The sequence below is a fragment of the Xenopus tropicalis genome, chromosome 2 (assembly GCF_000004195.4).
Source record: "Xenopus tropicalis strain Nigerian chromosome 2, UCB_Xtro_10.0, whole genome shotgun sequence".
In the NCBI taxonomy this organism is placed as follows: domain Eukaryota; kingdom Metazoa; phylum Chordata; class Amphibia; order Anura; family Pipidae; genus Xenopus; species Xenopus tropicalis.
The window spans coordinates 65,512,073-65,525,321 of NC_030678.2; the positions used below are offsets into that span (position 1 = coordinate 65,512,073).

At 38.7% G+C, this 13,249-nt stretch overlaps 1 protein-coding gene across 1 annotated transcript in view; it reads left to right on the top strand.

The window, feature by feature from the left end:
- The first annotated feature begins 7,530 nt into the window (after window positions 1-7,530).
- itpr3 (inositol 1,4,5-trisphosphate receptor, type 3) overlaps window positions 7,531-13,249 on the top strand; it is a 350,279-nt gene continuing 344,560 nt past the window's right edge. The window contains exon 1 of the mRNA XM_018091571.2: window positions 7,531-7,896. Within this exon, the coding sequence (XP_017947060.1) occupies window positions 7,808-7,896 (89 nt within the window). The 5' untranslated portion in view covers window positions 7,531-7,807. The remainder of the gene's footprint in view (window positions 7,897-13,249) is intronic.

Below are 13,249 nucleotides of genomic sequence, written 5' to 3' on the forward strand. Positions count from 1 at the left end.
ACACTGTTTTAGTAATGATAAGGGAATAGGATCCACTGAGCAAGTTGTAGGTAGAAAGGAATGGAGAAGCTGAGAAACTTCAGACGCTTTTACATGATCAAATGAGCTGAATATGTAAAACGGAGATTTAGAAAGGTTGAGATTACTGGTATCTGAAGTTAAAAAAATGTGTTTTTAAAAAAGTCAGCAAAGTACTGGGGGGTATGAGTGATTTGGTGAAGGATGAAGTGAAGTGAGTTGGATATGGAAACAGGTTTCGTTGGTTGTATTTATTATTATTATTTATAAGTGTATTATAGTATTCTTGCTTGTCCTGGGATAGGGCAACATTGAGGCAGGCCATAAGAAATTTATAGGTCAGGAAGGCAGCTTTTGTATGGGATTTCCTCCAAAAGTACACCGGAGTGCAGAAATACCAGTTGACAGTTAAGCCAGGGATGGGGATTATGGGCACAACTGCATTGTGGCTGCAGAAGGGGTATGGGTGTTGATCATAAGTTATATAATTGAGTTGTAGGTATTTACCAGTAAATCTTGATCAAAGGAAGCCCAGATGGAGGGGAGGTTAGAACTAAGAGAGTTAGAGACAGCAGTTATATCAACAGTTCAAGTGTTACTAATCAGGGTTTTAAGCTGAGGGTTAGTAGAAGGGGAAGTTTGTGATAAAGAGATAAGGTGATGATCTGAAGGAGGAAAAGGACTCACTGTTAAATGCAGAAATGTTTTTAGTTTTTTGTAAACACCAGATCTAGGAAATGCCCATCCTTATGGGTATTGTCCACTGCTGAAGATCAAAGGAGGAGGTTAGATGGAGATTGGCAGGACTGAGATGGGTCATCAATACAATAACTGAAATCACTAAAAATAATTGCAGGGCTATCGGAACATAGGAAAAAAGAGAAACAGGATTCAAAGTCCATAATAGCCAAGGATTTTGTACTGGTGGCAGTTTTTTACAGACCACCGTCTACAAAATTCTTGGCTACATTCCAGCTGAACTGCATTCACCTCAAAAGAAGGACACATGAAAGGAGGTATTGAAACGGCAATGAGGGGAGAGCAGAATGCCTACTCCAACCCCATGGCATAAAAAAAAATTATATAAAAGAGATCAATGAGGTAGCATGAAGTGCATGCCTCATGAAGTGCCCACTAAAAAGACTAATGAAAGTCTTTTTTGATATTACAGAACAGTTGCCTAATAACTTCTAAAAGATTAACAGCTCTGTATAAAGTTACATGTAGTTAAGTTGGGCTGAAAAAAGAGCAAAATTCCTCAAGTTCAACCACAAACAAACCCCAGTCCACATATACAGTATATATATAGTCTACACTCATAGTTTAAATCTAGTTGCACATCTCTGCACTCTCTCCAGCTATTAATATCCTTCTTAAGGACTGGAGTCCAATATTGCACTGCATGCTCAAGGTGAGGCCACAGACAGAGGCAAAATTATGTTTTTTATGCCCCCTTTTATATGCAAGACAGTACTTTATTTTCTGCAGTAAGGGTAAAGACACATGGAGCTATTAGTAGCAGCTATTTGTCACAGCTTCAAAAATAGATGATGCAGATCATTTACTGATAATTCTCTGTGTGTTTTAGCAGAGGGGATGCTCAGTATTTTCTATGGCAGGGTTATTTCTGGAATTTAGTAGCAGTGACAAGTAGCTGCTACTAAGGTTTCTGCTCACCTCCTTGTAAAAAGCAATTAAATTCATTTAAATACCTGCTAAAACTTGGTTTCCGGTCATTTGAAATAAGGCGATACGGCGAAGTAGCAGCATCCACTATGCAGCAATCCATTGATCGAGCCTAGCCTTCCTTCTGTATAGGAAGGAGTCAGGCTAGGCTCGATCACTCGATTGCTGCATAGTGGATGCTGCTCCTTCGTCGTATCGCCTTATTTCAAATGACCGGAAGCCAAGTTTTAACAAGTATTTTGTAATAAAGCATTCAAAATACTAAGTGGTTTGCAGGATAGGGCAATTATTGGTGCAGGGTAGAATAGATTTTTTAGTGTTGCTTTTCCTTTAAGTAAAGGGGTTTGGCTATCACAGAGCTAAGCTCGTTAAGTACCCTGGGATGAATACCATCTGGTTCTGGGACCTTTGTTCACCTTAACATGTTCAAGTCTTTTTTTGAATTACCTCCTGAGTGACCCATGCATTAGTAGTTATTGTACTAGAACTGGGTCTAATAAAAAGGAATCCTTAATTAGCTGGTTCCTCAGTTGTGTAGAAAGATGAAAAATAACAGTTCAGAATTTCGGCCTTCTCCTCGCTTTCATCAACCAACTGACCTCCCTCTGATAATAAGGGTCCCACCTCTTCTTGCTTTGTTTTTTTTTTGATTATTTACAAATGAAATTATGTTGTATTCATTTTACTACTAGTTGCAATACCCTTGCTGGGCGCTGCCGTCTGAGTCGAGTTTTCCCAAACTGACCTGGAAAGTTACAGCTCCCTGTAACTTTCAGCAGAGCATATGTTACACAGGGCTCTTTCTCTCATGTGGACCTTTGCTGTAGGAAGGAAGAAGGGGTTTTCACCCTGACTTAACACACTGAACAGAACTTTCAATAACTTGGGGAGACCAGGGTTTAATATATTGTCCTGGAAAGGAAACCTCCCCCCACCATGGCACACAGGAGTTTTTCAGCATTTAAAAAATTTTTGATCTGCCAGTAACAGTGGATTCCAGTGAAAAAAATGACAGGCTCAATGGCAACGATCAGGAGTTTCACCAGCAAAAACACAGATGGAGAATACACACCATATGCCATATAAGCCAAAGTTGTAGCTTGTTATGGTGGAGTTCAAGTGGGCTGGGGGACCAACCTTCCTCACCATGAAAATGAGTGTAGCAACAAATGCCAGAGCAACAATACCAGACAAGTAAAACCTTTTTCTAGTAAGTTAGAGGCTACACAATGCATGTTGCATCAAGTAAAGTCAAGTCAAGTAGAGTTTTGTCATCCCAACAATATACTTACCAGTGCACAGTGGGACGAAATATGTTCCTCCTGGATCAAAAGGTGCAATACACAAGATATAAAAAAATAAAATAAAGAATATACAGTATAATGAATATATAATATAATATACAGTATAATGTGAAATGGTATACACAGTGGAAAATTGTGCGAATGCAATGGTGACCGCTAAATAAATAAACAGTACAATACAAGAATAGTGCAAAATTACAAATATTGAAAAGTGGTAAGCAGCATTGTAAAACTGTGTTTTTTTTCCTTTTTGTGCAATGCAATAAATGTGCAGTATGCAGTTGGTGCAAAAATGTGGCAATGTTCAATAAATATTGAAAGAGAAATAGAAAGTGTAAACATACACACTTGTAGCTATATTAAATAAAACAAAAAGTATTATGTACAGTGTTCTGTTATGTAGTCCAGAAAAGGTGTGAAGAGTCTAGTGTGGAGGAAGGCAGCATGGTGTTCAGGAGCCAGACTGCTTGGGGAAAGAAACTATTGCACAATCTTGCAGACTATCTCCTGATGCTTCAGAGCTGTATTTCAGATGGAAGAGGAGCAAACATTTGATGGGAAGGGTGGTAGAGATCAGCCATGATGCTAGTGATATTAGTGCTGCATGTGAGTGTTATGTAAAATAGTAACCGTACCATAGTAAGTTAGGTTAAAAAAAGACATCCATCCATCGAGTTCAACGTTAAAGGACAATGAAAGGTTAATATAAAATTAAAAGTAAGTCTAAAGGCATTTTTTTCAAGTACTTACTGCATATCTAAATTCCCAGATCCCTGCTTGCTTCTCTGAGATATGGTGCTGACAGCCTACAGCAGTGTGAAGACTACAGTGACATCACCGAAATCTCTCTATCCTTCCTGTAGGCTGCCAGCGGCAGCCTTCTTATTCTCTGAGCATGTGTGTAACTTGATCCTGTCTCCTGTTCTGAGCTACACATGCCCACCAGCCAATCAGAAGTGGATCTGGCAGAGGGGAGGGGGGGCGAGTGAATGAAACACATGTGCAGTATGAAGCAAGAAGGGAAAGGAAGGGAGAATACCTTTTTAGAGATGGCTGCCTGTTCTAGAAAATGTGAAGTCAGTGTGACTGAGTAAATATTTGATTATGTGAGCCAAAAAAGTGGCGTTTTTACTAAACAATAGGAGGACTATTGGGCAGTATGCTTTTTAAATTTTGACTTGCATTCTCCTTTAATGCCTATATATAACCTGCCTAACTGCTAGTTGATCCATCCAGAAGAAGGCAAAAAACCCCATCTGAAGCCTCTGTAATTTGCCACAGAGGGGGATAAAATTCCTTCCTGACTCGAAGATGGCAATTGGACTAGTCCCTGGATCAACTTGTACTAAGAGCTATGTCCCATAACCTTGTATTTCCTCACTTGCTAAAAAGCCATCCAACCCCTTTTTGAAGCTATCTAATTTATCAGCCAGTACGACTGGTTCTGGGATGGAATTCTACAACTTCACAGCTCTCACAGTAAAAAATTCTTTCAGAATATTTAAACGGAACCTTTCTTCTAAATGGAGTGGGTGTCAGTTGGAAGTTAGACCTACTGGTAAATAAAGCAGTAGGGAGATTATTATATGATCCACTTATATATTTATACATAGTTATGATATCACCCCATAAGTGCCTCTTCTCCATTGTAAACAACCCTAACTTTGCCAGTCTTTCTTCATAACTGAGACATTCCATAACCTTTACCATCTTAGTTGCCCATTCCTGGACCCTCTCTTTTTCAATAATGTCCCGTTTGAGCACAGGAGACCAAAACTAAATTGCATATTCAAGATGGGGCCTTAATAACACTCTGTAAAGGGGAAGAATAACCCTTTGTTTGTTTTAACTGTTTGTTTTAACTGGACCTGCATACAATAACTAGGTGCTAAGGTAATATCAGGTCTGAGAGATGATTTGTAGGAAATTAATCTTTTGGCAAAACCCATCATAGCTCTCAAATAACCTTTTTATCTGGAGGTTCAGTTGTGTAAATAATACAAAAGTGTTTGTGCATAATACACTAATAGCAATATCATAAAATGTGTTTTACTATGCATATGTAATAGACACTATGCATAACACAGTAATAGCCAATAGCCATATTGGAACTCAAATAATTGTCCTGTACTTTTGGCACCAGCAATTACAGTGTTTGCACTGCATACACAAAATAGTTCAGATGAAAACTTGCTACTGTTATTTTACGCGCCAGGAAAACAAATTCTACAGATAGTTATAGTGTAAAAAAAGAGGCTCTGGGGTAAGGCAGGTAAGGTCCACCATGGACAAGCTATGCCTAAATACACAAATATATTTCAGTAAGCCTAATACATACACTGTACCCACCCCTCTGAGGATTTGGGTAGTGCCATTTAGTACACTGCTGCATTCATTCTCAAGAATGATGAACCTTCAGCATAGTAAATATCAAGGGGGTGCTGGGGCAGTGACAGAAAAGCTCTGGTTACATAATAATTTGAAAGATAATTGTAAGCATGTAATTAGGAATATATATGTATGTGTATGTATCACAAGAGTTTGCTGGCACTCTCGTCAATAATGAGTAGTTTAGCCGGGTGCAGTCTTCAAACAACGTGTGGGTAGAAGCTACTCTCACAGGACTTATGAAGATATAAAGTGTTTATTCAAACGGAAGAAACTGACATTTTGGCTGTGGCACCAGCCTTTCTCAAAGTTACATAAACCAGTGCAAGTAATCCGTCTCATTGCTACCATACTGAAAGGCCCTCCACTTGGCTCAGTGAAGCCAAACCTGGCTGCTACAAAATGTCCCTCCTGCACAACCTGCGGCAATCTCATCACTGGATCTTCAATCATCCCCACACCGGTAGACTGACCTGCACCTGTAAATGTATCATATTTTTCATCAAGTGCCCCTGTGGTCTCTATTATGTCAGCAAAACCATTACCACATTAGTGATCAGATGGCCAACCACAGATCTATGATCAGGTCAGTGCTGGACACATGGAAGAAGGACACTCCTTAAAGAACAAGGAAATCAAAATCTATTAAGCACACTACTATTGCTATGTAAAAACGCTATATTTCTGGCTTGCCTAATGAAAGACTTATAGAGGTACACCTGCTACATTTTACATACTTGTTTCAGTGAACAGCACCGCCATCTTTAACAAAGGATGCCCACTCCCTTTCCCTCACTGTCTCTACTGCACATGCGTCCCCCCGCTCCCCCCTGCGTCCTTCTGTGTCTTCCCCCCCAGCTCACAAACCAACTCGTCCAGCTCAACTCGTCATCCCCTCCCGCCGATCCCCTCCCCTCCCTGCTTGCCTCTCCCCCCCAGCACCTGCCTGCCAGCTGCGTCCTCTTGTCACTGTCACCAACACCCTCCCGCTGCGCTCCCCGATTGCCTCACCCCCCCCCCCTCAGCACCTGCCTGCCGACTGCGTCCTCTTGTCAGTACTCACCCTCCCCCCAGCACCTGTCTGCCGGCTGCGTCCTCTTGTAATGGCCCCAGCTGCCGTTGCATCCGCGACGATCGACATAGCAACCAGACGCTAGGGGGAGGGCTCCTGCTTGTGCGTACAGTCCTGGTCGCAGTATCTGTGCAGGAGCGTTGCATTATGGGAATCTCCTCTAACCAGCTCAGCGTTTTTTCTTCCTGTTTGGCTTCTGATCATCTGAACTATTAAAATATGGTGAGACTTAAGGGACTATTGAGAAAACTGAAGGTATGCCTGCTGTTTGAACTTTCTGACTTGAACCTCACAGGATGTATCAGTCTAACTTAGCATCTAAGTTACAGCTGCTACAACTAACCTATTGTAGCATTCTCCTGGGTTCCACCACGGAGGAGCGCAGGAAGATATACACCCCATTCTTTCTAATGGGGCTGTACTGACATAGGCCCATGTAAGCCCAAAACAGAGGTAGAACATGCATTTGAGTCTACATAACACACATGCATGTAGACTCACAATCAGTCTCTATCACACACAGAAAAAAGCAGATTCAGTCCCTTGTCCCCAACACTGAACCAGAGCCATACAGTATTTACCCCCTCTCATCTTACACACACAGGATCATGTGACAAGGCTGTGAGTCAGCCCCTGAAAAAAAGAAACACAGTAACAATGTAAAGTGTTTCAGGATTGCAGGAATTGACAGAAAGGACTGCATTTTTATAAAAAAAAAGAGGTACAGAAACAGTACTATTTATACACTATACATGATCAGTAAACTGATCAGTACAAAACTGTGGGCTTCTTGCTAGGTTTTACCAAGAAATGTATTTGTTACAAATTATCTCATAAACATAACATTATATTAACATTTAATTATTCTATATAGTCTTCCTCCCTAGGAAAACAGGCTGCTTTTGGTTGATGTGTTCCCCCCCCTCCAGGAAAATTTCATTCAGATGTCCATGCTTGTTTGTGTAAATTCATAGTTGCAAAGAATGTGAAGAGAATGCAGAGAGTTAACTAGTGCATTGTGATGGTTATAGGGGTGTGTCTGTGTAAAAGACAGTATTTGCATTTAGGGAAACTTCCTGGTTATGTACAGGTGAAGCAAGGGAGGTAGAGAGTAGACGGGAAGCTGACTTGCAAAGCACATAGAGAGCTAACCAAAGAACTACACTATCACAGAGGCAAAATTACACAGTTAAAAATATTTTAGCTACTCTTCAAACAACACCAGAAACACACATTCAGATAATAACAAAACAATAGAAAAGACTGTAGGGTAATGCAATCCGTTTCTGGGGCACAACGATAAAAAGTCTCTGGAACTCTTCAGAAGAATACTGCCACAATGAGTGAGATGTCCAGCTTCCTGCACATTGGAGACATTGTCTCTCTGTATGCAGAGGGCACAGTGTGTGGTTTCATCAGCACTTTGGGGTAAGTGCCAGTGATTATGTCACATGTTGTTAAGTGTAGCATTTTACTTGTATGAGGTTCACACAATACTGTGCGTAAGAATACATGTGTAGTGAGAAGTATACAAACACAGAGAAATGTAAAAGGGGTGCATTCAGTTTGGAAATTGCATGCCTGTGGGTGACAGACAGTTGAGTTGTTTGCTACAAAGTCGTAATGTGTTTGAAAGTAATAGCAAAAAAGTGGATTCAAATGTTTGTGGTTAGTAAGAGAATTAAAAGTAGCTGCTTTTATAGCACTAAACATATTTTGAGTGCAGGACTGGGGTCATTGTCCAGCATTGCAAGAAGTTGGACCTAGAACTAGCAAGCAGGGATATACACAGTAATGTTTAGAAACTTCATATGGCTGCTGAAGTTAAGCTTAGGCAGTGTTGAGTAGGTTGTAAATATCTGATCAAACGCATCTATGGGTTTAGAGACATACTTTTTAACACCAGATGTAAGGTATTTGCTTTATGTGCACAGATTATAGAGAGGTAGATTAAGTGACATTAAAAGAAAAAAAAAGAATAATCGCAATTAAATGTTTGATCTTGCAAAAATGTTTGAGATATCATGTATAATAGTGGTGGTAGCAAAACTACTGGAATAAATATGCCTTAAAACATCATTTGGTTTGTTGAGAGTTTTGTTTGTGAAAATGCATTAGAGTGTTTTTTAATTAGTACAGGAATTCTCTAAAGGTTGTAAGTCTGTACATTTGTGTGGGTGTAAGACATTTAGTACAGCCACGCAATGGGTAAACAGAAAAAATAATTCACCAATATTTGTTTAGAGCGCTTAGCAGTTTGTAAATATAGGGCGCGTAATCATGAGCCTCTGTTATCAATCAGAAGCAACCTGTTTTCCTAGACTAAGCCTGCATACAATTACTAGGTGCTAAGGTAATAGGGCAAAAGGAAACAAATTATATAGATTTCAATTTTGCAGTTAAAAACTACCACAGAGATCTTCAGTGTTCACAAGTAGAGAATTAGCAATTGCTGTGATTTTAAAGACCATTATGGGCATGTGAGAAACATGCTGCCCTGCTTGAGGATAAAACTCCAGGGTGATCAAGTGCCCCCCTTGCCCCACCCCTATATATGTTGAAATATGTATATCAATAGAATTTATTTGTGTAGCAACAGCAAGTTATACAGCATTTTACATTAGCTTATAACAAACAGGGGTCTTAAAATAATGTTAATAAACAAGAATTACAGAAAAATGTTACCTTAGTGGGATCAGACTGTGCTCACAAGTTTTTACAATCTAAATGGTTTCTTCGGTGTATAGTCGCTTTGCCTTTTTATTTTGTCTCGTTGGTTTATCTGTGCTGGCTTTATATATGGTCCACCACAAGGAAGCACATGAGTTAATAAAACTTGTAGAGGTTCACTTGTGTTCTGGGGGATTCATGTAGAGCAGCAAGTATGGACACTATGGAGTTATAGCAGTTAAATGCATAAAAAGCTACTGCAAAGGAACACAGAAAAATACATCTATGTATAAGAACCCTTAGGTCATTTTAGTTGGATTTATTTTCTCTCAAATGCTTATGCTGTATGATGTTTGAGATATTAATAATAATGCTTTTCAAGACCACGCTACATACTTCATTGCGTGTAATAAGGCTAAATACTGAAAAACTTTTAGCCTTATTTATGATTCAATGAATAGTCTTAGAAGGGGTTAATGAAAATTCTGTCTCTGTGCCCTGCAGATAAATGAGAGGAAATGTATGGGGGTGGGGTAAAGGGATATTCCGCTTTTCCTCTATAACCAGTTGAAAGCACAAAGAATGGGAGTGACTTTAGCTTTAGCAAACTTGCATACACTGTAGTCTTAAAAGGCTATAGCTTCATCTATAGGTTTCTTGTTTTTGTAAACCTTCTTAAAATAACAGTACATACTGCATTTGAAACCACATACAGATTAAAGTAATGCTTAGTTCATTTAAATATCTTAAAATACATAGTATTGGAAATATTATATGGAAAAGTCTTCTCTTTTGGCAAATGTTATCAGTCTAGAACCAGTTACTGCTAGTGAAACACTATGTTCAACAAAAGAACATATTTCTTGAGCTTTGAGCTTTCACATAAAAAAGACCGTTATGTAAATTGTGAGGAAAGGATTGTAAGGAAATTTAAGAACACTCTCATAGTACAAAGACTTTTCTTTGATGTACATCCCCAGTGCTATAGTTTTGATCATAGCTACAAGTTGGTATTTAAATGATGTCTTACATTGGCTCTATGATGAAAGCTTTTTATTGGCTCTTAAATAAGGTCAAAATGATGGCGTGCTTGATGAAAATTGAGCAAATATATATATTAGGTGAAAAAAAATAAGCAGCAGTGGAAGTAAACCCTGCATTCGTGGGTAGGCCCTACCTACTTCACACAAGCGGCCAGGCAGTGGGGGACACAAGTTGGCAGGTGGATGGAAGGCTGTTGTAGGTTCCTCCAAAGATTTTTTTTGGGGGGGGGGAGGCAGCTTCATCCAGACTTATTCCTGGGCTGTTCATCATCAAATTGGAGGGAGGGCTGAGCTACAAATGTAACAAAATTGGAAAGGTTGCAAAGTGTGGATTTTGTTAGATGTTACACTCACCACCCGTGGCATACATTTCTGATGGAGGCTGTACTGATAAGAAACTCCCCCCTCCCATGAAAAATATTTAAGTAAAACTATGTAAAGTCTGGGCCCATACTACATTGTGCATTTATTCTTGTTTAAAGTCAGTGTGTCTAGTGGTTGTATGTCATGGGCAGATGCACAGAATTCAGTTTGGGATTGGGCCAAGATTCAAGCCTTTCTGGCCTTTACCCGAACCAAATCTGAATCCTTAAAATCATGTGACTTTATGCAAATTTGGATTTTGATTCAGTTTGGTATTCGGTCAAATCTTTCACGAAGGATTCAGGGTTCAGCAGGATCCTAAAATAGTGGATTCAGTGAATTCCTACAGATTTATTTCGCCCTGATATTTTAAAAACATTTTTTCGAGGCATGTCTTATTTAACAATTTATTTTCCATGCTGTAAAAATTGATCTCTATACTGAAAATTGCAGAAATCTTTTAATAACTGCAATCGAATGCAAGTTGAAGTGGGCTTAATGATTCAGAGGGGTGTTGGAGCCCAGTGCTACTAAACTGCAACAGTCCACAGAGCAGATTGGTATTTAATGCTGAAAGCTGATAAAAATCTTCTTTTGACAAGTCTTCTTTGATGAGTGTAATAAAACACACTCCTGACCATCGGGTAAATGTTCAGATAAACATGTTCATAAATGAGCAAAATATCACACTTCATAAAATGCTTTAGGATAAAACTGTCTCTTAATCTATTTTAATTAGTTGTGGTTGGTGAAAAAATGTTTGTCATGGCAAACACTGCAAAAATGTACAACAAATGCAGTAAAAACTCAGAAAACTCATTAGAAACTGGCATAGAAAGGAAAATGTACTGTAGTTTTAATGCAATTAGAGTGTTACTAGGATAGCTCTGCAAACTGTAATTGGTCAAAAGTAGCAGCAATAATTAGCAGCAATAATTCTGATGATCTACAGATGCATGTGGCCTATGGTTCATAACTTCAGGTGCAATGTCTGGTTTTAAATCATTGGATATATCGCTTGAATAAAAAAAGAAAAAATGTAACAAAATAAGTTTAATGTATACAGTTCTGTGAAAAAGTGAATAAATCACGTGTAAAGTTTTTTCTTTTATAACATATATGGACAAATGGATATGTGATATTCATTTAAAAAGTATTTAAAGAATAAAGGTGTTGTAATTGAACAAAAGTAAAAATTGACTTTCCACTAATTTATATAATTTTCACTGTCATGTAAATAATGTAGTGCCCCTTTTTCTTTTTTTTATGTAAGTAGACTTAGCAATGTTTGATATCTATTTAAACAGTATATAAACATAAAGGTTATAAATAATAGGAGGCAGCACAAGAGAATAGGTGGGTGGCAGCACAGGGGAACACAGGCGCTGTCCTCTAAACAAAGCGTTAGATTTTAATCCTCAGTAAAGAAAGCAACATTTCCAGGGGAGAAAGTGCTCTTGTTCCTCTGGGATAGGTAAATGACCTAGTTTTTGTATGCAGGCTTAGTCTTGGGAAACAAGTTGCCTTTGGTTAATGACTTTAACTCCCCATTGAAAAATATTCTGCAGACACCCAGGATGCCCTAGACTTATTGTTATTGAAAAGTAGATTTTAAGACACAGACACTTACATGGTTAGATTAAAGTAATTGCATGTGTTAAGGAGAACCAAAGCCTTCACCTACTAACGTAAGCAAGAGCCAAGTGATACATTAATTCATAGTTTTCCAGTGTGAACCCCAATATTTATTTTCTGTGGTATTGGACGTTCAAATAAAAAAACACAGCAATTTTCACTTAGTACTTTGGCTAGATATGCCTTTATATAACTGACACCCATTTCTGTAGCTGAAGATATTTATATGTGAGATTCCTGAGGTCTAGCTCATGACTCATTTATATTTTAGGGCCAAGGGCCCAATGTAAGGTCACATATCAGAAGAGGAGTTTTAACCTCACTTAAAATTCTGTAACCATCTTCAGCAATACTGTACTGTCCATCTGGTGATCTTTTAAAGTTGAGGTGAATTTTCTAAAAAATCAGGTCTTTCAAGTGCTTCCACAAAGGAGTCATTTTAGGAATTTTTGGGATGGGCCCAGTAATTGCCCACCACCCTAAGGCATTCTGGCAAAATGCTCTCTGAACTTCATCACCACTCTTAAATAGACGGTTAAATGCACAAGTGAAACTTAGAAACAGCAGTGACACACCACAATTTGACCAAATGTCCACATTTGGCCATAATATGTCTGTTATACAGTTCAGTTAGTTTAGATTTATCAGAAACAATTAGTTTCCTAATTATAAAAATTCCTACTGGAAGTGCATGTCAGGGTATTAATTGTTCCTTCTGTTCAAATTGAAATATTTTTACATTTTTTAACCTGTGATATGGGCTCAACATAATAATGAAGTCATACAGTTCTTATAGGACACTAAAGTACAATAGAAAATCACAAAAAGTTCACAAGATTTAGTTTGGCAAGGTGCTAAGTACAAAAAATGTGTGTTTTTATGCCCCTTTCTGCAATGCAAATGGCACAATGCACTCTGAGACACCAAGTTTTGGGCTAACAGAATAGAGAGCAAAGTTCTGCACATCTCTCTTTATATGGTGCAGTTCAGCAGAGCTAAATGCAGGAGGTGTGGGAGATATGTGGCACATGGGTTTCCCTCAGAATGCCCCTAGCCTGTGTGTCATTTAA